This window comes from Hemitrygon akajei, chromosome 17, assembly GCF_048418815.1.
Source record: "Hemitrygon akajei chromosome 17, sHemAka1.3, whole genome shotgun sequence".
In the NCBI taxonomy this organism is placed as follows: Eukaryota; Metazoa; Chordata; class Chondrichthyes; order Myliobatiformes; family Dasyatidae; genus Hemitrygon; species Hemitrygon akajei.
The window spans coordinates 7,995,275-8,021,213 of record NC_133140.1 but is presented as its reverse complement, the minus strand read 5'-3'; the positions used below and the strand labels follow the sequence as shown (position 1 = coordinate 8,021,213).

Sequence of the window (25,939 nt, the reverse complement as noted above, 5' to 3'; positions counted from 1 at the left end):
TCAATCTCCTTAATTCCAGCATATACAAGCCCAGTCTCTCTAACCTCTCTGCGTAAGACAGTCCAGACATCCCAGGAATTAACCTCGTGAATCTACGCTGCACTTCCTCTACAGCCAGGATGTCCTTCCTTAACCCTGGAGACCAAAACTGTACACAATACTCCAGGTGTGGTCTCACCAGGGCTCTGTACAAATGCAAGAGGATTTCCTTGCTCTTGTACTCAATTCCCTTTGTAATAAAGGCCAACATTCCATTAGCCTTCTTCACTGCCTGCTGCACTTGCTCATTCACCTTCAGTGACTGATGAACAAGGACTCCGAGATCTCTTTGTATTTTTCCCTTACCTAACTCTACACCGTTCAGATAATAATCTGCCTTTCTGTTCTTACTCCCAAAGTGGATAACCTCACACTTATTCACATTAAACGTCATCTGCCAAGTATCTGCCCACTCACCCAGCCTATCCAAGTCACCCTGAATTCTCCTAACATCCTCATCACGTCACACTGCCACCCAGCTTAGTATCATCAGCAAACTTGATGTTATTTTCAATGCCTTCATCCAAATCGTTGACGTAAATTGTAAACAGCTGTGGTCCCAATACTGAACCCTGTGGCACCCCACTAGTCACCACCTGCCATTCCGAGAAACACCCATTCACCGCTACCCTTTGCTTTCTATCTGCCAACCAGTTTTCTGTCCATGTCAATGTCTTCCCCCCGATGCCCTGAGCTTTGATTTTACCCACCAATCTCCTATGTGGGACCTTATCAAATGCTTTCTGAAAATCGAGTATATGCTTTTCTAAAGATCTCTATCAAGCATGTATTTGCCTTGGTTACATTTTTAAGCGTCTTATTGTCGCATCTAAGTACCGATAAAAATCTTGTTTTTCTAATGTGTTTCTCTTTAAGCATTTCAACACTGAACAGCGATCCTTCTTTCATTATGTTGCAAACTGTTATTCTTTTAGCTGTCTAGTCCTTAAATCTAGCATCCAATTTATTTGGTTTAAAATCAGAGTCATATGCACACCATTTAAGAATTGCAATATCTCCCTCTAGATTATATTCTTTTATAGTGGTTTTCCATATTTTATGAGTCAATTTCACCCATGGGTTATCAATAGTATTTACGTACCTTTGCAGGTTGTTATCAGCCAAAATTGCTTGTATGCAGATGGGAAGTACCCACTCCTCAATGTTTTTCCATTGAGCGTCATATGATGGGTTGCACCAACATATTACAGCTCTCAACTGTGCTGCAAAATAATAATCTCTAAGAGAAGACAAGCCCCATCCCCCCTTTTCCTTTGCTAATTGCAAAGTTTTGAGACGAACTCTAGGCCTTTTACCCTGCCAAATATACCTTGATAGCATCTTGTTCCATTCATTGAATTGATTTTGATTAATCTCTATTGGTAGGGTCTGAAAGAGATATAACAATCTGGGCAGTATATTCATTTTAATAGACTCAATCCTTGAACTGAGACTATCAAGTTCATGTGACTGAATCCTCTCTCACACTCAGCAGCAACAATAGGAATAACTTGTGAACAGCTCAGTAATGGGCATAAATCTTGGGGGATGCGACGTCCACGATCCTCCACATAATCCCTGAAGACATTTATTACAGAGGAAGAAGATTAAACCTCTTACAGAGAGATGATATTGCAGCTTCTCCATAATTAGGTGGTATTTCAGTAGGCCAGTTATCTTTATCAAGGACACACATTTAATTTAGCAGGGATTTATACATACTTCAAAGTTTAGAAGTTTGAGAACCTTTATTACGTTATTCTTGTTCCACTCCTCAGCTTGTTTATGAAATAAAGTTAACATTGTTTGCTTAGAAGCCATTGTGTTGTTAGTGAGAAAAATTTGCTCAAACAACAAGTGCTGGAGAGAGACTGAGGATCTGTGAAATGGCGGGAGGCTACAGCAGGGTATGCTGGGACAAAGGGTCAAGCGAGGAGGAATTTCACATAAACCTAAGAACAGTCACAGCTCCAGGAGTTCACCAAAAACGATCAAATATCCTATTATTAGTGGTATTTTCCCCACCAGACACCACCTCCTCTTCCATAAAATTCCCTATTTAATATGCGGCTGCTGTTAAATTCCCTGCTTGCTTATTTTGACTTTTTTTAAAAAAAAACAGGTGCCAGGCAGTGCTCCGGTGAGCTCTGGCAGCACTGCACCCTTGGCTTGGGGTCATTGTCATGCTGGAAAACAAATCTTCTCTCAAGTCATAGTTCTGTTGAAGATTGCATCCAGTTTTCCTCCAGGATTTCCCAGTACTTTGCTGCATTAATTTTATCCTCTACCCTCACAAGCCTTCCAGGGCCTGCTGCAGTGAAGCATTCCCACAGCATGATGCAGTCACCACCACGCTTCACGTCAGTGATAGTGTGTCTCTGATGATGTGTGGTGTTTGGTTTACACCAAACATGGCATTTAGTCTGATCCAAAAAGTTCAATTTCAGTCTCATCAGACCATAGAACCTTCTTCCAGCTGATTTCAGAGTCTCCCACATGCCTTCTGGCAAACTCCAGCTGCAATTTCATGCAAGCTCCCCCCACCCAGGTCAAGTCTTTGGGAAATTTGTTGACTATACTCACGTCAGCAGCTGCTACAAAATGAGCGAGAACATTGAAAATAGCTGCACAAAGCAGGCAAGGGAAATGAACCAGCAGTGGCTTTCTCTATGCCACTCCCCTATAAAGCTGTGACTGATGAAGTACGCAGGTAATAGGTTTTGTATGCACAGGCTCTCCCATATCAGCCACTGAAACTTATAAATCCTCCAGGATCGCCTTCCTCACTAGTCCCCTTTCTTTCAGCTTTTAAGAATGGCCCAAGGATGGTCACTCAGTCTTTAAGGATACCCTAAGCAGATTTACAGCTGTGCCATATTCTTTTCATTTCTTGATATTGACTTAACTGTATTCAGTTAAGTGACTTGTGCTTTGCAAAAACCTTTTTATGGAGTTGCTTAGAGTGTTCCTTTGTCCTCCTAGTGTAGTTTTTGCCATGATACTGACTCACCAGCAGTTGGACCTTCCAGATACAGGTGCATTTTTACTACAATCAATGTAAACTCCTTGACTGCACACAGGTCTCCAAAAACAGATCTCCATTTAATTGTGCAACCTCTAAAACCAATGGACTGCACTAGTGATGATTAGGTGTGTCATATTGAGGGTGGGGAGGGGGGTGGATACTTATACAATCAATTATTTTATATGTAGTTAATTTAGATTACTTTGTATAGATCTGCTATCACTTTGACATGAAAGAGTATTTTTCTGTTAATCACCGATTTTAAAAAAAAGCCAAACTAAATGCACTGTGATTCAATGTTCTAAAACAATTAAACATGAAAACTTCTATGATATACACACACATTGATAATAAAGTTACTTCGAACATTGAAGAGATTGGTAGTAACCCTATCGATAACTGGTGATTTAATGTCCAAAACAAGTGCAATTTAAAGTGCAAATTGAAAGTATGCCCTCACCCACTTATGCTGTCTTCTGGAAGTCTACAATACATTGGGCAAGCTCAGATTGTAATAACTTAAGTCATCTAAGAAAATAGCCATTAATTCAAACTTTATAAAAATAATTTTATTTTCATTTAATTGAAACTTTTCAAATTCATCCATGACTTGATGTCCATCATTTGCTGCGACTGGCATCTGCATTAATACAAAACAAGGAATTGCAAACCACTGCAACATGAGAGAAAGGCACCATTTCCTAAATTAACATAGGCTGTACTGAAGCAGCACAGAATTAGAAGGTGCAATCTGTACCTATAACTGAAATTTTGTCTTCCTCACAAGCTTCAAGTATATGCACAGGAAAACTTGACGAGCCATTAATAGATTTTAAAGGAGTTTCAAACCACAGGATGCTAGGAGCCACAATCACCAATATCTGATTTGGAGACCTGCTGCACCTGAGAACAGTTGTGTATTCTGACCAGGATTTACAGAATGCAGGGAGAAGGTGTAATGGATTCATGCAGGTAATTTCATACAGTTCTTCTTACACTAATGCATATTTATGGCTTAAACCTGTGCCAGCTCTCAGCAGTGCTATTTACTTCAGTTCACCAACACTTTCTCGGGATAATTTACAGCAGCCAACCAACAAACATTTTAAAGTGGAAGCACCTGGAGGAAATCACAGACACAGGGCACCAATTAGCAGTAGAGGTTACAGTTTACAGGGGAGATGAGGATTAAGATGTTATTGGAGCTAACAAAAAAGATACCCACGTTGGCCAGGGAGCGATGCAGTATTAGTCTTTTTTTCGTGCTGCTGAACGATATGGAGAAAAGAAAATCCACCACTCAACCTTGAGGACTACAATTTCCCTGGTATAACATTAGGTGGCCACAGTCAACCATTATGGGCAAACAAGCAGCAGTCTGTTATCTCTCCACATTAAAAGGTACTATCTAAAGTGTATGTATTGCTTCAATACATTCCCCTAAACAATCCTTTTGCATTTTGCTTAATTTAAGGGAGCAAAACAGTACATGCAGATGAAATGAGCAGTACAGGCAAACACCCAAGCCATCTGCAAAAATACATCATGCATAACATCTTACAAAGCTGAAATGATACCAAAATGAACAACACCACAATGTACAATCATAGAGGGATCAGGACTTAAATCTCCATTAACAAGGGTTTTTGAACATTTCTTCAAATGTAGGAACTAGTCGAGAGCACGTTTATTGATTTGGTCACGGTAGACCTTCTCAAAATTTCTACATCTGAAGACTATACTCCCATGTTGCAAAACAAATCGCTGAAAATAAGTAACATCATTTGGAATGCATCAAGCTCAGAAAGGAATGCTTCAAATTGTAGTAGAGTTGCCTGGCATTAGATATTTCCTCTCAAAATTTCCAAATTGGACTAAAACTGCATTTTGAATGAACCAAAATTTTGCCATTCAAAAGTTTGGGCACCCTTGGTCAAAATTTCTGTTACTGTGAATAGCTAAGCGAGTAAAAGATGACCCGATTTCCAAAAGGCATAAAGTTAAAAATGACATTTCTTTGATATTTTAAGTAAGAATACTTTTATTTCCATCTTTTACAGTTTCAAAATAACAAAAAAAGGAAAAGGGCCCGAAGCAAAAGTTTGGGCACCCTGCATGGTCACCCCCTTTGGCAAGTATCACAGCTTGTAATCACTTTCTGTAGCCAGCTAAGAGTCTTTCAATTCTTGTTTGGGGGATTTTCACCCATTCTTCCTTGCAAAAGGCTTCTAGTTCTGTGAGATTCTTGGGCTGCCTTGCATGCACTGCTCTTTTGAGGTCTCTCCACAGATTTTCGATGATGTTTAGGTCAGGGGACTGTGAGAGCCATGACAAAACCTTCAGCTTGCACCTCTTGAGGTAGTCCATTGTGGTTTTTGATCATTAGGATCATTATCCTGTTGTAGAAGCCATCTTTTTTTCATCTTCAGCGCATTTTTTTTATACAGACGGTATGATGTTTACTTCCAGAATTTGCTGGTTGAATTGAATTTGTTCTTCCCTCTATCAGTGAAATGTTTCCCGTGCCACTAGCTGCAACACAAGCCCAAAGCATGACTGATCCACCTCCGTGCTTAACAGTTGGAGAGGTGTTCTTTTCATGAAATTCTGCACCTTTTTTCTCCAAACATACCTTTGCTCATTGCAGCCAAAAAGTTCTGTTTTAACTTCATCAGTACACAGGACTTGTTTCCAAAATGCATCAGGCTTGTTTAGATGTTCCTTTGCAAACTTCTGACACTGAGTTTTGTGTTGAGGACGCAGGAAAGGTTTTCTTCTGATGACTCTTCCATGAAGGTCATATTCGTGCAGGCATCGCTGCACAGTTGAACAGTGCACACCACTCCAGAGTCTGCTAAATCTTCCTGAAGGTCTTTTGCAGTCAAGCAGAGGTTTTGATTTGCCTTTCTAGCAATCCTACAAGCAGTTCTCTCGGAAAGTTTTCTTGGTCTTCCAGACCTCAACCTGACCTCCACCGTTCCTGTTAACTGCCATTTCTTAATTACATTACAAGCTGAGGAAATGGCTACCTGAAAATGCTTTGCTATCTTCTTATAGCCTTCTCCTGCTTTGAGGGCATCATTTATTTTAATTTTCTGAGTGCTAGGCAGCTGCTTAGAGAACTCCATGGCTGCTGGTTGTTGGGACAAGGTTTGAGGAGTCAGGGTATTTATAAAGCTTTGAAATTTGCATCACCTGGTCTCTCCTAACAATGACTGAACAAGCCATAGCCCTAACAAGCTAATTAAGGTCTGAGACCTTGGTAAAAGTTATGAGAGCTCAAATCTCTTGGGGTGCCCAAACTTTTACATAGTGCTCCTTTCCTTTTTTTCCCCACTCTAAAATTGTACAAAACAAAAATAATACACTAATCTTGCTTAAAATGTTTCATCTTTAACTTTATGACTTTTGGAGATCAGTTCATCTTCTACTCACTTAACTCTTCACAGTAACAGGAATTTTGACCAGGGGTGCCCAAATTTTTATATGCCACTATATAAGGACAAACTAAGATCAGAGTCAGTAAAGAGCAAGTGAAATCCACATGCAAGTGACTTTTTTTTAAATCCTCTTAAGTAATAACCATAGCCGAATTCAGTTTGCCCCTTTTGTGATTAAGTATTCCCCACCCATCTGTAATTGGGATACATAATGATCGGACCTCCGAAGATCCACATATACCTGGAATTGCCAATTTGCTCAGATTTGATCATTCACATTCTGAATAAGCTCAGGTCATGCTCAGTCACTCAGAAGAATACATCTTAAAATGTATTATCCCAAATCTGGCCAATTACATAATAGCCTCCAAAAAAGGCAAATAGTGGAACTGGCATGAACAATGACAGGCCCACGATTTAAAAACTCATTTCTGCCATACAAACCAAACCAGAGGAAATCAAGTCAGTGTCCTTTTTAATTAATCTATATACTAAGTTTCTGTCTTATCCAATTACAAAATAAATGGCTGATACACAAAATACACAAACTACAGTTCATTAAAACCCTCAAAAAAGAGGTATTTGTCTATTTAATAAAGTAGAAAATGCAAACAATTACATAAGCAGACAATATTTCTAAAAAAAAAATTGCACCAATTAAAGCTTCTTGGCTTTATAGTTGGTGGAGAGTTGAACAAAATCCCACTTGAGTGTCAGCAGATGCAGGTCAGGTTCTGCAGATGTCACTGGATTTGGTTTGAAGAACTGATTTAGTCTCTGTCTGGGAAGCCACACTACTGGCTTAGATGTTCACAAAAAACTGGAGTCATATATCCATTAAGATTTTTGAACACGATTCCATAAACTTCAGTTATAAATAAAATTAAACCTAAAATGAAAAGGCAACAATCTTTAGTTACAATTAAAATTAGCTGGATCCATAGTAAAAATGCAAACCTGAAAGAAAAAATAAAGTTGCACTTTACAGAAGGAATATTTGGAACAATTTCAAACCATTACAAAACAACTGGTAGTGGTAGCAGGCCCCTCTGGCCAACTTCTAAAGCATCATCCTAGGCCAGTTCAAGTGGTGCAAAAACAAAAGTCCTTCCTTCAGCTTAACTGAGGCAGAGTTTGCTGAAAATGTCAGGATAATTTAACTATCAAATCTGGGTACAAGTAGAGGGTTATACAAACTAGGTATAACCTCAGAACAGAAGTACTATTTTTTAAATTTTAATCATAACTTAAAATGTCGAGGGAAACAAATGTGAACTGAAAAGTTCTTTTGCTGGTTTAATTGTCTTGCATCTGACAGTTGGGATGGAGGACTAAGCAACTAGTGAAAGTTGGGTCCATGCAATCCAAAAATAAGCAGACAGTTTAGGGGCGAAGGGCAACAATTCTTACTCTTGTTTTATCAAGCTCCTGCAGTTGTGTATTAACTAGCCCAGACTTGTAATTCCTTTGCGAATTGTTTATAACATTACCGTAAATTCCGGTGTATAAGCCGAGAATTTGGCCCTAAATTTTGGTCCTAAAGTAAGGGGGTCGGCTTATACAGAGGGTGCCAACTTTGGAAAAACGAATACACGGAAGACAGGCCGTATTTATTGGCTGTTTTTGAGTCAAATTTGTTCTACTGTCATCGCATGGATGATTTGTTTAAACTCACATCTAGTGGCTGGAGCACAGAGATCAAACCACCGGGGATGACTGCAATGTCCGTATTTTCAGCTTTCAATGCTGCTTTTGTCTCACCTGACAAGTGTGCTTTGAACAAGTAGCGACTTTTCCTTCTTGAAACTTTCGAGACGTCAACCCCACACCTCTTTAACCCACTTCAAGCAACCCGCTTCATCCATCCAGCAGCGTTCTTGAACGTAAACAACACCCCGTGGGAATTTTCTGAGTAATCTCTGTTTTTTTGTCTCAACACAAGATCACGTCTATTCATAAATCAGGTGCACCAACTTCGCGTAGCTTTGAAATTTTCACGGACCTCACGGTGTTTTTCAGCCCATTTCAACGCTTTTCTCTGGTAACAATGTATCCGGACGATCGCTGGTGATTCACCCACTCAAACTTTATCTTCCAGTTCTGGCCACTGGCATGTTTTCCCGCACTTTGCACATTTCATCTTTGGCATTTCCCTCAGTGTGTCCTCTGCCTTTCTCCACTCTCTCACTTGTTTCTCATTTACACTAAACTTCCTAGCAGCTGCAGAATTATTCGTTCCTTTAGCAAAATCAACAACCTTCAGCTTGAAACCAGCATCATATTGCATTCGTTTTAATCTTTTGTATATGGTGGTCACAAACTCAATACTGCGTAGATGTACTGATCCTGCCACCCCGTGTTATGTTTTAACAAGATTACGATGAGCGCTAAATGATTTCGCGGGAGTTACATTTCAGAAGATTCTTTACCATTGGAGACCTAATCCAAAATTTCCCTCCCTGATTTATTAAGAATTTGCCTGCAACGCTCTACAATGTGTAGGCCTGTTTTCTTAGCAGGTACTGGTTCCGGCAAAGCTGAGTGAGATCTTGTGATCTTTTCTGGTTAAATCAAAAACCTCTACAAAAGGGGTCGGCTTATACTCCGGAATATATGGTAATTTCTTTCACAGTGAACAGTAAACATGCAGTATACTTACTAGAAGATTAAACATTGAGATTTTCAACTTTTGTCTTCCTCTAACTGATTTGATAATTGGTGGATAAATTGTTTCTCTCCATCCTCTTAGTCATATAGTCAAAGAGTCAAAGTCATATAGCAATACAGCACAGATATAGGTCTTTCATCTAACAGAGTCCATGTCAACTATGGTACCCACCCAGCTATCACAATTTCCCATGTTTAGACCATATCCCTTTAAATTCTTTCAATCATTCAATTTCATTAAGATTCTGCTTTGTCTAATGCCTCTCTTTAAAAGTTTGCTCCAAAGAAAACAAAATATAGTCAGAGGGTTGAAGAAAACCCAACATTGGTGAGGCATGCAACAGAGACATACTGCAGCAAAGCCTAAATAATTGATGGGGAAAGGAAATTATTTTAACTTGGGCCCACTGATAATCAAAGTGACTAAGATATGAATAGTAAAAAGACACCATGCAAAACAAAGAACAAATCATTTTCTTGGGTGGTTAGGATAGCTCCTCTAAAATTAGGGACTGCATTTTGTTTCTAATATAAAACTAGTGGAGAAAAACATGACAAAAAAGTAGCCAACTCCAACCTAGATGCATTACAATCATTTTAAATAGAATTACTTAAAAGATATTAAAGGATTAATTTGATACCTGCTCAAAAGTTGGGGAAGGCTGGAGATGATGGGTCCATAACCAGGAGCATTGTCATAAAGCTCAAATAATGGTGCAGCAACCAGTTTGTAGTTCTTCGGAACTGCAAAAAGAGCTGAAGAACAGAGGCCATCAGAGATCACCAGAACCACTAAACTTTTTTTTAAACTCTAATTTATGTTTTCTCATAAAATAGCTTTTCTTTGATTGCTAATTATACAGACGCTATGTGCCTGCAATGTTGTTGCAAGTAAGTTTTTCCATTGTACCCAAGCACGACAATAAAATTAGTGTCTGTGTGTCCCTATTACAATGGACACTTTGGCCAAACTTCAACTTTAAAGGTTTGCAATGAAGTATTAATCTCAATACAAGTGCTGTTAGCATTGCATTTTAAACAATGTGGACAGCCTCTCTCCAGAAAATGAGAAATATTAAAAGCACTCAGGCCAGTCAGTATCTGTGGGAAATTAATCTTTCAGGTCCAGGACTTCCTTCTTCACAGATTGTGTCAGATCTGCTGCATATTGAGGATTTCAGTTTTTATTCCATTTTGATTTTTTTCAGGTTACCGTAGATTCCGGATTTTAAGCCGCTACTTTTTTCCCACATTTTGATTAGCTTTGAACACTGCGGCCTTTACTACGGTGCGGCTAATGCATGATTTTTTTTCATGCCGCCAAAAACATTTTGCCTCGTAACAGTAGACCAATAAAATTGATGAGTAGTTCACAGAGGTCCAATGAAATTGTACGATAAATCAAGCGCACTTTCACAATTAAATTATTGTAAATCAGTCATTTGTACTCACCCTCATCAACATGGAAAACACTCGAAGAAAAGCATTGTGCTGTCTTTATGGCAGTTATTTAGTTTATAATATTTTCGCTTAGTAATTCATTTGTTAGTATGTTTTCTGTACTACATCCCGGGATGCTATGACGTCACACCCGGTTTCGCTGCGTCTTGTGGGAAATACCGGTTTGCGATAAACGGGAAGGTGGGGGGGAGCGGCGAAGCCAAAACACTGCTTTTAAGTTAAAGGCGATCAATAACTTTTCCTGGTAGGCTGCAGTATATATATTTTTACCAGTCGCTAGGAGATATTGGAATATATATGCAACGTAATTTGTGTGTTACCGATACGTATGTATATTTAAAAGTAGCCGTATTACAGGCACGGTTCGAAAAAAAGCATTTGCAATATGTATTTGTTTGTTACCATATGGATTTAATTAAAAGTTAAAAAATCCTCACGTGTAATATCTTTCTGTGTAAATATCTCATATTACAACGTGGGACACCTGCGGCCTAAAATCCGGTGCGGCCTGTACAAGTACAAAATTGATTTTCTTTCTAAAATTAGAGCCAGCGGCTTTTAATCAGGTGCGCTCTGTAGTGCGAAATCTATGGTAATTACCACTGGTTATGAAAGACTGCTGGTCCTATCATATACTACAATTCTAATGCCCACATCACACCAAGAACCTGCAAATGATAAAGTCAAAACTATCTTTAATAATAAAGATAGTTTGTTTTAAGAATTCCACCAAATAAATTTAATAACCAAATACACACGACTCATTAACTTCACAAAAACAATTAGTTTAAACAACAACCTTGGGAAAAGGAAGGAAAAAAAAATTATGATTCTCTTGGCTCAATGATCATCACCCAGCAAGTAACGTGGTGCAATTTGAACAAGTGCATTTGGATGCACAGCACAAAACGCAAATGACACTAAAAAAATAATCAGCTCCAAAAATATTTTACAAGATTAAAATCAAGGCAGGGTACATGCACATTCTGCCGAATTATTTCAGCTACATCATTTCTGAGACAAAAGGAACTTACGGGAACTAATTATAAAATGGTTACAGTAAAGGCAACTGTTATTTGGCCTTTCGAAATTCAAACCAGCTTCATGTAATTCATGTAGACACACTTCCTTATCTTTGTCCCATCGTCCGCAAATTCTTCAGCTGCCTGTTGCACAATAATATCTACCTACGTCAATTACTATGATGGTCGATTCCAAATCTCAACCACATGCTCAAGGTTTGCTTCATGTCACTTTTGGATCCAATACTGATTAACTTCATTCCAGCTTCCTTGGCTCAACTTTCCATCAATGGAATAAATTTGTCTCTAAACCCTTCATGATCTTAAATATCTCCATCAGATCCCTTTTCAATCTCCTGCACTTGAAGAACAATCCCAGCTTTTACAGTCCATCTGTGATTAAAAAGTCCCAATCTTTGCACTTATTTAGTAAATTCCTTCCATATCTTCCAAAGTTTTTACAACTTTGCTGTAGTGTAAAAGCAAAAACTAGACAATACTTTGGTTATGACTAAACCAAGAACCCCCCCACCCCCAACTCTTGTCAGATTAGCCTATTTTATACAAACATTGAATGTACATGAATCTACTGAAAAATGCCACTGAAGTGATCCAAAATCAATTATACACTTTAATTTGAATTTGCTCTTCAACCAAAATGCAAATCTACTTACCCCCCCACACACCAGTTGTCGCTACACCATTGAAATACTGACATCTTCCTCACAGATTACAAATACCTCCAATGTTTTTTGTCACCTGCAAATTTGGAAATCTGCTCAAGTGACTTAACTCTACAAGTCTAATATTAATTGGCGTGCAATGCCATTTATCACTTTACCCCAGCCAATTACTCTATTTCCTATTCCAAAGCATTCTCACCATGCCAATACATTCCTTGTTATACCACACCCTTTAATATCTTGGTGACAAGGTTTTGGCATCTACCTCAAACTCTTTTTGAAGTCCATTTCTACCACAAATACATTTCCCTCAACTTGTTAGCCAAGATCAGCATTGTGTTTAGCAAACACATTCTTGATTTATTCCAAAAGAAAAACATACACCTATCTAAGACTGTCTTCTGAACTTTCTCCACTGGAAAGTATACCAACTCCTCCACAGTTATAGGCTTTAGCCATAATCTTCATACTTGTGTAGTTTTCTAGTCAAGTTCCACCCAGAAAACACAAATAACTGGGCAAGATCAGCTGTGAAAGATCAAGCAAGGGCATCTGCAACGTCTTTCCTCACTTCCTTAAGCAACTTAAAGACAACTCTGTTTGAGCCTTATACTTTACTCAGCAAGTACCTCTCAATTTTCAGCCCACTCAGAATCCTAACTATACCCTCCTTTGCCCAGTCTCAAGCAGCAAATGCTGCTTCAGGAAAGCCCATGCAGATACTCTTACTGCCTCAATCAAGTCCAAAACCTCTATGAACACACCTGACTCTGATCAGCACTACATTCTATCTTACAACCTATTTTCTATTAATGGACCCTTGAATATTTTTGTACTCCCTTTTATTTGTTACTAGTTCTTTTTTCCTCCATGCTGCCTTTGACTCTCATTCCACTTTCTCCCTGAACTTTGTAATGAATCTGGTACATCCTCATTAACAACCCATTATGTGCCATACAATTCTGCTCCATTTGTTATCTAAAGAATTACCGTAGATTCCGGACTACAGAGCGCACCTGATTAAAAGCTGCTGGCTCTAATTTTAGAAATAAAATCAATTTTTTACTTGTAAAGGCCGCACCGGATTTTAGGCCGCACCGGATTTTCGGCCGCAGGTGTCCCACGTTGTAATATGAGATATTTACACAGAAAGATATTACACATGAGGATTTTTTAACTTTTAATTAAATCCATATGGTAACAAAAACAAATACATATTGCAAATGCTTTTTTTCGAACCGTGCCCGTAACGCGGCTACTTTTAAATATACGTTGCGTATACTTCTTTACTGAACAACATTCCAATATCTCCTAACGACTGGTAAAAAATATATATACTGCAGCCTACCAGGAAAAGTTATTGATCGCCTTTAACTTAAAAGCAGCGTTTTGGCTCCGCTCGCGTAATGCCGCTCCCCCCCGCCGTCCTGCTTATCGCAAACCGGCGTTTTCCCACAAGACGCGGCGAAACCGGGTGTGACGTCATAGCATCCCGCGATGTAGTACAGAAAACAAATATAGTTAAAACTCTTCTAACTTTAACTAGAAAATGAATTACTAAGCGAAAATATTATAAACTAAATAACTGCCATAAGGCAGCACAATGCTTCGAGTGTTTTCCATGTTGATGAGGGTGAGTACAAATGACTGATTTACAATAATTTAATTGTGAAAGTGCGCTTGATTTATCATACAATTTCATTGGACCTCTGTGAACTACTCATCAATTTTATTGGTCTACTGTTACGAGGCAAAATGTTTACGAGGCGGCATGAAAAAAAATAATGCATTAGCCGCTCCGTATTAAAGGCCGCAAAGTTCAAAGCTGTTCAAAATGTGGGAAAAAAGTAGCGGCTTAAAATCCGGAATCTACGGTAGGTAGGGAGATTATAACTTGGTTCCTTCATGTGAACATACCTTGATCGTAGTCCAAACACTGGTAGCACTGATGGGCAACCAGAAGAGCTGCGACCTCACATCTCCAGATACCTGGGTTCAATCCTGAACTCCAATGCCATTTGTGTAATTTGCACATTCTTTGACAATATGGGTCCTTCCCCCTCCCTAGTGTTATGGTTCCATCGCACATCCAAAAAAAAAAAGGTTTAGGTTGGTGGGTTACCAAGTAATTCCCTCTAGTGCGTACTGACTGGCCAAATTTGGGGAAGTGGGAAAAAAGGAGAATGTGGAGAAAGCAAAATGGGTTTACTTTAATTTGGCGATGGATGATTGGCACAGACTCTGCAGGCAAGGTGGAATATATTGCTGACCATCTCGCCTTAGACCTGTGATTGTTTAATGATAGCTTTGTTAACCAAGTTTTGATCCCAATTAACCTGGGCCAGACTATTTTCCTTTCTACAGTTTCTATTTTTTTTTATATACAATCTTGGAGTGGCCTACAAATCTTTTCCAAAGCTATCACTGCTGTTGTCACTTACTAGATATTCCTGCACTTGCAGAAGGGAAGGTACACACACAGTTGCAAGAAAAAGTTTGTGAACCCTTTGCAGTTACCTGGTTTTCTGCATTAATTACTCAAAATGTGATCTGATTTTCATCTAAGTCACAATAATAGACAATCTTCCTAAACTAATAACACAAACAACTTTACTTTTTATATCTTTATTGAACACATTGTTTAATCATTCACAGTCCAGACTAAAAACTATATGAACCCTTGAATTTAATAGCTGATAGAACCTCTTCATTAGTAATAACCTCCCCCAAACATTTCCTGTAGATGATGATCAGACTTGCACAATGACAAGGGAGAACTTTAGACCACTTATCTATATAAAGCTGCTTTAGCTCATCAATATTTCAAGGATACCTTGCATGAACAGGTCATGCCACAGCATCTCAAACAGGTTAAGGTCTGGACTCTGACTTGGCCATTCCAAAACATGAATTTTCTTCTTTGTAAACCATTCTGATGTTGATTTATTCATATTTTGGATAATTGTCTTGTTGCATCATCCAATTTCTATTAAGCTTCAGGTGACAGATCGCTACCCTGACATTCACCTGTAAAATGTCTTGATACAATTTTGAATTCATTGTTCCCTCAACAACTGCAAGCTGTTCAGCCCGAGGCACAGAAGCAGACCCAAACCATGATACTCCTTCCACCATGCTTCACAATTGGGATGAGGTTTTGGTGTCGGAGCAGTGCCCTTTTTCCTCCAAATATAGTGATGTGTATTTCTGTATAAGATCAACTTTTGTTTCAGCTGTCCACTGACTATTGTTCCAGAAGCATTGTGGAAAAACCAGTTGATCTCTTGCAAACTAGAGATGTGCATCAATATATTTTTTTTGGAGATCAGTGGTTTCCTTCCATGAACAGTGTTGTTCAGTGTTTTTCTTAGTGGACACATGAACAGAGACTATAGTACGCTCTAAAGATTTCTGCAGGTCTTTTGCTGTTACCCTTGGGTTCTTTATCACAAGATCCCAATACAAAGGAGCAGAAGTAGGCCATTCGACCCATTGAGTCTGCTCCCCCACTCCACCATGAGCTAAACTATTCTCCCATCTAGTTCCAATTTCCGGCTTTTTCCCCATAACCCTTGATACCCTGATTAATTAGATACCTATCAATCTCCTCCTTAAACACCCTCAATGATTGGGCCTCCAACAGCTGTATGTAGCAATGAATTCCATAAATCCACGACCCTCTGGCTAAAAAAAATTCTCCTCATCTGTTTTAAATGGGTTCCGTCTAATTCTAAGACTGTGACCTCTTGCCCTGGACTCACCCACCAAGGGAAACAACCTTTCCACATCTACTCTGTCCAACCCTTTCAACATTCAAAATGTTTCTATTAGATCCCCTCTCATTCTTCTATACTCTGATGAATACAATACAAAAGTCAACAAACGCTCCTCATATGTTAGTCCCTGCATTCCAGGAATCATCCTAGTGAATCTTCTCTGAACTCTCTCCAACATCAGCACATCCTTTCTAAGATAGGGGGCCCAAAACTGCACATAGTATTCCAAATGGGTCTCACCAGTGCCCCATAGAGCATCATCAACACCTCCTTACTCTTATACACTATTCCTCTTGAAATGAATGCCAACATAGCATTCGCTTTCCTTACTGCCAATCCAACCTGGTGGTTAACCTTTAGGGTATCCTGCACTAGGGCCCCCAAATCCCTTTGCACTTCAGATTTTTGAACTTTCTCCCCATCTAAATAATAACCTGCCTGATTGTTTCTTCTTCCAAAATGTACAACCGTACATTTCTCAACATTGTATCTCATGTCATTTCTTTGCCCACTCTCCTAAACTAACCAAGTCTCTCTGCAACCTTTCCGTTTCCTCAACACTTCCTGCTCCTCCACCTATCTTGGTGTCATCCGCAAACTTAGCCACAAAACCATTTAATCCATTATCTAAATCATCGATGTACAGTGTAAAAGGTGTCACTCTTTTACTCTTCATATATTAAAAAAACTTTTAGTGTGCTTTTTTATGTTAATTGCCAATTTCCTTTCATAATTCATCTTTTCTTTCCTAATGACTCTTAGTTTCCTTCTGTAAATTTTTAAAATTCATCCAGTCCTCAGTTTTCCCACTAATTTTTGCTTTTATTTTAGCCTTAACTTCTCTCATTAGCCACATTTGTGTCATTTTTCCTTTTATGATTTTCTTTTTTCTTGGAATATATTTTTCCAGCGCTCTCCTTGTTTCTTGTAGGAATTTCATCCAATTCTGCTCTACTGTCCCTCCATTTAGCTTACTTTTCCAAACAACTTGAGCCAGTTCCTCTCTCATACCACTGTAATTTCCTTTGTTCCACTGAAATATTGATACACCTGATACCAGCTTCTCCTTTTCAAATTTGAAACTGAACTCGATCATATTATGATCACTACTTCCAAGGGGTTCCATTACCTCTAGCTCACCTCCTTCAGTATTGCACGTTGTGCTCTTGGTGTGATCTTTGCAGGATGTCCAACCCCAAGGACAGAAGCGACAATACTGGATTTCTTCCATTTGTAGACAAATTCTCTTACTGCGGACTGATGAACACTCGGGTCTTTAGAAATGTTTTTGTAGCTTTTTCAGCTTCATGCATCTCTACAATTCTTCTTCTAAGGTCCTCTGAAAGTCGCTTTATTGAAGCATGGTGCATATAAACAGATCTTTCGTAAAAACAGGCTCTGTCAGTAACCAAACTGTGTGCCTTTTTTTTTTAAAACTAGGCAGGGCACACCTCCAATCTCATCTCATTGATTGGAACATCTGACTCCAAATAGCTTTTGTAGATGGCATTACCCCAGAAGTTCACATACTTTTTTTGAACCTAGACTGAGATTGCTTAAATGGTGTACTCAGTATTAACAAGTAGTAATTGTTTGTGTGTTATTAGTTTAGGCAAATTGTGTTTGTCTATTATGACTTGGATGAAGATCAGACCATATTTTATGAGTAATTAATGCAGAAAACCAGGTAATTGCAAAGGATTCACAAATTTTTTCTTGCAACTGCACATGAATAATTTTAGGATCAGACTTAGCCATGATGGCCTACAAAAATAAATCATCTTCAGCCGTTCCTATCAGGATTCACAATAGCAAAGACTTCAAAAATATTTTTAATTAGTTTTTCAAAAATTAACATTGACAAATAATTAGATTTCCAGCAATGCACTGCTCTTGTCAAAAAAGTTCACCAAGCAAATAAACAACTTTATAAACAACGTCAAACCCCAAAGAATCAGTGACATTACAATTAAATATCCAAGTACTGTACAAGAAGCATCACAGAATCTGTGGCCATGAAGTTGTCGACATTAAGTGAGAAACCGCTCTTGCTAGATTCATGCCAAAAACAAATGAATACCAAGTGTTTGGAGGTCACAACTTTAGCTCAAAGAGTCTAAGGAAAGGTTGTTGGGCTGAATGCCCTATAGCTTTATAATTACTCTCCAGTAGAATAGTTTGATTATTACAGTCATCAATAGCAACATTCTGATAATACTCAAGTACAGGCTGACAAGTCTTGATACCATAACAATGATCACATTTAACAAGGTCCAACAACAGCTTGGCATGATCTATCCAACACCAGATCCCACAATCACAATCTTCAAGACTGGATACTTATTGGCCACTGGGTAATCTGTGCCAAGTGACTCACACCTTTGTATAACCAACAAGACAAGGTGCAGAATTTAATGTAGTGTATTGAATAAATGTAGTTGCATCAAAACCAGCTGGTTCAAAGACATCCAGGACAAAACCCTGAATGTTCATGCCATAAATCAGTACATGGTGACTGCAATATACATCATTTGTAAAATACACTTCAGCAACTTTCTTTATCAACAATACCTCCCAAACCTGCAGCTGCCACCCAGCACAACATCAAGTGCATGGAAATACCAGGTATGCAAATCCTGATTTATAGCTGCACCAACTTTTGGGATGACTCAATCATCTAAACCAGTGGCTTCCCTACAAACATTTGCTGCATAAGGCAGCTCCATGTTGACGCGTGGCCGAGCGGTTAAGGCGTTTGTCAAGTTATCTGAAGGTCGCTAGTTCGAGCCTTGGCTGAAGCTGCGTGTGTCCTTGAGCGAGGCACTTAACCACACATTGCTCTGCAATGACACCGGTGCCAAGCTGTATGGGTCCTAATGCCCTTCCCTTGGACAACATTGGTGATGTGGAGAAGGGAGATTTGCAGCTTGGGCAATTGCCAGTCTTCCATAAAGAAAACCTTGCCCAGGCTTGCACCCTGGAAACTTTCCAAGGTGCAAATCCATGGTCTATCGAGACTAACAGAGGCCTACACAAGGCAGCTCCAGTAATGTAACAGAATCTAACTGAACTTGCCAGCAACATCCAAATTCAATGATAAAATAAAAGTAGAAATAAATAATGCACCAACTTCCATGCAGAAGATTGTTTGATGACGGTGATGGGGCAGTGAGAGGTAAATGCAACAGCCAGAAACTATTGTGGTGCAAGTCTTCAGTGACTGCCAACATATGCCTTGGTCACAAATAGAGGTGAAATCCAAGCAAATGAGGCAGCATGGCATTAGAGCTGCTTTTCATAAAGGTCACTGTTAACCATATATGTGCTTACTAAATGAATACAAAATGTTCAGAAGAGAATTTGGAGCAACAATTTTCTGGAGGAAACCAGTGGGTTGACAATTCCTTTCCACCCAGAGATGCTGGTAAAACTGTTGAGTTCCTGCAGAAAATTGTTTGTTGATTTGATGTCATTACCCTTAACTTCAGGGATTGATAACTAATTAAATACTCCAGCAATAGGAAAATACATAAAGCATTTATCCAACTGATGTTGATTGAATCTTGCATGATAAATTAGCTATTGTGTTCACTAAAGAGCTTAAGAAATGCAGAAAGTTTTATTGTTCAACATTTTTAGACCACAGGATGTAAATGTCATATTTACACAACTGTTCTCCACTTCATACCTTTTTCTTGAAGCTGTACTAAGAATAGCTTCTTATGCTCCTTGGGCTTAGTGATATGAGCTGGAATGTAGGGATACTGGAAGGAAAACAACATTTATATAACAAGGATATTTTCATAGGCACTTAGATGTAATACATATTTATTGCACAGCATGACACATGAAAACTCAGTAGATGAAAACATTCCAAATACCAAACCAAAACTCAAAAGCACAGTCGATGTACTAATCAAGACTTCAGACTCATTAATTCCGAACAATACTGATACTTTCTTTTATTGGAGCTGGCAGAAATCACACAATTTCTTCCAGGAATTACTTTGGCTCTACAGCTATGACATGATAATGTATAAAAATCTACAAAGAGCAAGATTAAATAGCTACAATCATTCCTGTCAGGCAAATTTCATTCCTCAGGGTACATTTTATAACTGCAGGCAATTACAAACTTTAGAAGTCTTGGTCTTACACCATTTTAGAACAATGAATTATGAAGAGGTTGGATGGTAGAGGACATTTTACTGCCTGGAGCATAGACCAATGAGAGATGACCTTAGAGGCTGAAAATTATTAGGGATCTCGCAGTGGCAAAAAGGAAACTATTTCATACTGATTTATGAAACATGCTAGTAGATTCAATGAAGTTAACACAATATACCTGAGGGGGCTCAAAATTTGGCCTCCACCAGTTTCCAATGCAGTCATCAATTACCCAGTCTTGCTGCACACCATCCTGACGGCCCAGAATCTGTTTTAAAAAGAATTTGTAGTTGAATACAAGTTTCTGCTCCATCAAAAAAAACATAACACACTTGTTTTTGAGAGTAAAGACATCAGTTCCGAGTTATCTGAAGGATTCTGGTTTTACACTGGTTGTTACTCCTGTTACGTACCCTTGTCACGTGACTGGGGTTGAAGTTATACTGGACTTGAGGTAATGGTCTTGTGATGGTGGAGTGACGTCATTTTCCCGCCAGTAGAGGTCATGTGACAGGTTTTTTTTTTAAACAGGTTATAAAAGGAAGAACCCACCCTGTGGGGTGGGGCAGTTCGTGGCTGGATTTGCCATGTTGACTTCATGCCACTGCGTGATTTAATGTGATGACGCAGTTTAGTTGAAAGATGAAGTTTTATCTAATGCCTAAAGTTTAAAAGGTCATTGCCAGCAGTTTCTTACAATACTGCTAGTGGAGAGTGAAGATAAAAGTTTAGGAAGTTAAAGATCGAGGAGAATCAAATTTCGACGGTGGAATGGTTTCGACCTTGTGTGATCCTCATTCGGAAGGATTTCGTTGACTGTTCTCGTGTTAATCTCTGCTGGGATAGCAGGAGATTGAGGACAGAGTGTGGAAGGAAAGGTCAGTGCCTTTAAACCGTTACGTTTCATAAAATTCTACGTGGGAAGAGTTCGACGTCAGGGATCGAAGGACAACGACGTGGAAGAGAATTTAAATCGCCTTAAAAAGTCTCTCCTTTTAAATGGACTGTGAGCATTTTGAACTTTCGGCATATCGCTTTAAGAACTGTTTTTGCTGCATCGCTTTAAGAACTGTTTAAGCTGCCGCACAGCAGCTGATTTCCGGTTACGTTAGTGTTTGTTTACTTTTGGGGGGTTTGTTTTCAGTGTTTAATAAATGTGTTATTTGTTATAAAAACCCTTGCCTAACTCATATATATTTATTGTTGCCTGAATACGTAACACTCCAAACAATTTAAGTGAAAACAACTTAATTCAAATTTCCATTATATTCTTCTTCTAATTCAATTCAAGAATTTATACAAATGAACTATCCCTTTTAAATAGAGCAATACATGTCTTTATTGGCAGACACCTTTGCAGCTTATATGAAACAGTATGGAGATCAATGCAAATGGTATGGAACACTAAACACAAATCTTTTTTGAGAGTTAAATAAATCAGGCAAAATTACCAAGATTAGGTGAAAGAGTCAAGAAACAGGATTGTTCTTTAGGAGATGTAATGTTGAATCATTTACTAAATGTCTGAGTTCTACTCTTCTACGATTCCATAGGCTTCATGTACCCATTGGCTAATTGACATGATCTACAAAAATCAAACCAAATCAAGCCTATTATTCCAAACCTAATCTCAAAAATGTACAAAATGCAAGTGTTCTGAATCCAACAAGCTGATCCTTTAGCAAGCTTGAAGAATTCTCATACAAATAGATTACATACCTCCGTCATGAGACGCTTCAAGCCCTCTACTTCATCTTCCCCAGGATTTAGCTCTCCACCGGGTCTAAACAAATAAAGCAAAAAACAGTTACGGTGCAATGTGCTCAGGTTCACCAGAATCTCAGCAGATATTACCCAATTTGCTGCTGGACTGTCACTTTGTAGTTCAGAATCAGCAACTTTAACTCATTAGGCATGGAAAAAGATTTAAAAACTCTCAATTAACCACCTACTGCTGGAGATACTGTGCACATTAAGGTACACAGTTTAGGATTCTGCTGTGGGGCATACTGCACAGAAATAGCTCACTTGTGACACTGCAAGTTAGGCATACATTAGATACATCTGTTAACAGAACTGAAGTAGAAATTAATTGCTCTAGGGCAGGAAACTGACCAAGAGTGAAAAAGCAGCTTAGCAAAGAACTGTCCCTTACTGCATTGAAATAATCCAGAGACTTTAGGTTGGTCAATTCTTGGCTATACAGCACATTGTCTATCGCATAGGGTATCTGCATCTTCTTAATAGGCATTGAATTCAAGCAGCTAACAATCAAAAGAAAGGTATTTCACTAACCCCAATTCATGAAATACAGGTTTGTTCTTCCCACTGAATTCTGAATTATTTATTCTGAATTAAAATTCAGTTTTTACCATTCCCCAGAAATTGAGTGAAAAATGAAAATACAGCTTAACTATGATGTGTTAATTGTCAGTGGAGCACACTGCTCAACCATAACTCTACCAAGTGCACTTGTGAAACTTTGCTTAAGGGTTTAATGATTCATATTCTAACTCACAGGCTAATGCACTCACAATTTAAAGAACGTTGTCCCGAGTTGCAGTAATAACACATGAGGTAACCTGTGCTCATGCACAATCAGGACACCCTCCACTGTACGCCTCATGCCGATCTTCTCAAACTCCTCCCGCATGCGCTGAAATCGGGCAGCAACAGAGCAATCTTTTTCATACAAGGGCTCCTTTGTACCAAAGGTGTAGTTGGTCAATGGATATCTGAAGAAATAATTTCCATGACAGATTTATACTTAGTAGAATTTTCAAGACAGGAATAAAGTCAATTCTAGTATATACTCATTGGTCAAGACTAAAATCAAAAAAAGGTGATAAAAAGGTTGTGTCAATCAGCAAATAACCATTTAAAACCTAGTTTAGGAACAGGAAGTAAAAGCATAACCCATTGAAAAGCATAGGACTCAGATATTAAATTTATCAAAGGAGAAAAACTTTGACAAACATCTTGATATCAAAAATGATTAAGTCATTGCTTCATCATCCCCTTGACATTTTTGAATCTCAAAACCAGTGAAAAATTAAAAAACCTGATCTTTATTTCATCATTACTCAAGACAGGAGAATATTATAACTAGATGCAAGAAAATGCAAAACCTATATAGGATCACAGAGTAAAGATTAAGATTTTGTTCTATGAATGTACTGTGGGGAGCATTCTGACTGGTTGCATCACATCCTAGCATGAAGGCTCTAAGTACACAAGACTGCCAGCCAGCTTCATCATAGAAGCAATCCTTCATACCATCTGGGACATCCTCAAGAGGCTGTACCTCAAGAAGAAAGCATCCATCACTGAGGACCCTCACCATCTTGGACATGCCCTCTACTCATTCCTACCGCTGGTGATCTGAAATATGCATCTCAGAAACAAATCATACTGTTCTGATTTTACTCAAAGTGCATCCTTCCACGCATTTCAGGAACAATGCTAAAGATTTTAAAGGATGTACAGTATATTAGCTCCAGGGTTTGAGCACTTACGTAGACCGAAAACAAGGCTATTCTCAGATGAAGGGGAAAGATGGGAAGATTTTATGAAGGCAATAAAACCATGGTTGGTTTTAGAACAAATACAGAAAATGTTCAGTGACAAGCAGGGAAGACAATCCGAGAAAACAATAATAAAATAATAAGCAAAACCACCACCCACGTTTTCCCAAAACAGTAAAAGTGGAATCGGTAAGCAAAATGAAGATTAAAAAGGGCATTTCATATATTTGCTGGGCAAATAGCTCTTATAAGAGATGACAGAAGCATGATGTTTTGCACAATCTTCCAAAAATACTCACGAATTCATTGTTAGCTTCTACGTCATGGGTTAAAACAACTTTCGAAAATGTAAACTATAACAACGCAGAACAACCCAAGTGGTGAAAATATGCCACAATTAGCTCATTCAACATGGACATGGTTAAACTATTTAACAATAACATGGTTATTCTTCTATCATTTCCACTCCCAAAAGCAGAGGATAGGCAATTAGCATTACCTGCTGTTTATGAGTACCCCGCATGACACCTCTTTATGTGTCAATCAAAAAGTAATTTAGCTACTGAGGCTGCTTGTAAATACCAACCAAAATTAACTCCCTTAAAACTACAGATTAACTTGTTTTCTTGGAACAAAATCATTTTCCTCAACCCTTTTCTTCAGATATAGCTACACAGTACATTTTTAAAAAGACAAAATGCATCTAATAGATTTCATGAATATTTCTACATGATTTTTTAGCAAATACTTTAAGCCTCAGGACAAGGTAGGAAAGTGAAAACCAGGAAGGCTCATATCTGCAATAAACACAATACCCAAGATTGCAAGTGTTAGATATTATACTTTAATTCAGCTACAATATCAGTCTTGCAATACAATGTCTAATGTTTACAATGAAACGTTAACAGGGAACCTGGCTGTATCAATGGAAATAGCAACAGGGTAGATTAGTATTAAAAGAGGAAAAAGAAAATAAACACAGGCCATCATATTTAGTATTTTATAAAAGGGATTTAAATGTTAAACTACATTTAGTGCATTAAAAAGGATTCTAATATTTTTAGTTCACTTTTACTTGTACTTACATTTCTAACATCCTTTACATGTATACCAGAAGTTTTTTTTAAAAAACACTTGAAAAGCCAGCAAGTAACACTCATTTCTAAACACTCTTGAACCAAGTGACTAGCTAGGTCTATGAATCAACCACATTGTTTTAAGAGTGTGAATGCAAGAGTAATACACACCAGCAAAAGCCACCAGACTGCTTTCCAAGGTTGGCTTACCTTTATGATCATTAATCCCGATTAAATTAATAAAATTAAAACACCTCACCCAACATAGTTCAATTAGAACACATGCCTAGGTCATTACCGCAGACTTCTTTGATTGCTAACCATACAAAAGCAATTTTTTAAAATCACAATTTATTACTTCATAATTAGATATAACACTTATACCCAGTTCAAATTTGATAATTTGACACAAATTCAAATCTACAAGCACTTAGAACTCCTCCAAAATGAGAGAGACAGACACACTTCATACACACACGTACATTAAGGCCCACTTGCATGCAAACTCTTCAAACTGGAAATACATTTGCAGACGCCAACGCTCGAAATACTTATGAACTAGCTGGTATGAAGATGATGGTTGAAAAATACCATCAGAATTGCAGCAAAACTACACTACACGTCGTACTCAAGATTCCTACTCAAGCTGTTAGGCGCTAGCAACCATCAGTCGTTCATGTTCGAGTCCAGTCAAACAAAAAAAAAACCCTGGGGTGTTTAGTCACTTGTATTCCTTTGCAAAACACAACCTGCACATCGACATCTGGTAAAGAGGAAGGTCCCGGTTACTCACAGATTAATGGTCCTCTCTAGGGTCAGCGGCTTGGCCTGTAGGTATTTGTTCCCATACTGGGATACACCGCGAGGCCAGCCAGCCTGCGAGCGGCTCGGTGGAACTACAGACATAGCAACAGATTCCCGGGTGCACGAGTGGACACCAAGGTGGGAGAAGCCACAGAGACAAAAGAAAGCAATCAAAAACTACAACTACAAGAACTCGAATCCTCAAAAGCCTTGGCGCTTTAACCAGACAGATTCACTTCCGGAAAAGCGCACCAC

General features: G+C 38.5%; 1 protein-coding gene across 1 annotated transcript; it reads right to left on the bottom strand.

Annotated features, from left to right (window-relative positions):
• Positions 1 to 3,611: 3,611 nt before the first annotated feature.
• nudt21 (nudix hydrolase 21) lies at positions 3,612 to 25,934 on the bottom strand. Its single transcript, XM_073069641.1, has 7 exons — positions 25,674 to 25,934; positions 22,815 to 23,015; positions 22,000 to 22,063; positions 20,459 to 20,548; positions 19,802 to 19,877; positions 9,813 to 9,927; positions 3,612 to 7,393 (listed from the first exon to the last, which is right to left on the bottom strand). The coding sequence occupies exons 1-7, from the start codon at positions 25,784 to 25,786 to the stop codon at positions 7,372 to 7,374; spliced, it is 681 nt and encodes a 226-aa protein (XP_072925742.1). The 5' UTR covers positions 25,787 to 25,934; the 3' UTR covers positions 3,612 to 7,371.
• Positions 25,935 to 25,939: the final 5 nt, after the last annotated feature.

Coding starts and splice junctions, on each gene's coding strand:
- nudt21 (XM_073069641.1), bottom strand. CDS start 25,786: ATGTCTGTAGTTCCACCGAGCCGCTCGCAGGCTGGCTGGCCTCGCGGT. Junction 20,549..21,999: donor TGAAGCGTCTCATGACGGAG/GTATGTAATCTA, acceptor TTTTTAAAACAG/ATTCTGGGCCGTCAGGATGG. Junction 7,394..9,812: donor CTTCCCCAACTTTTGAGCAG/GTATCAAATTAA, acceptor TTTTCATTTTAG/GTTTAATTTTATTTATAACT.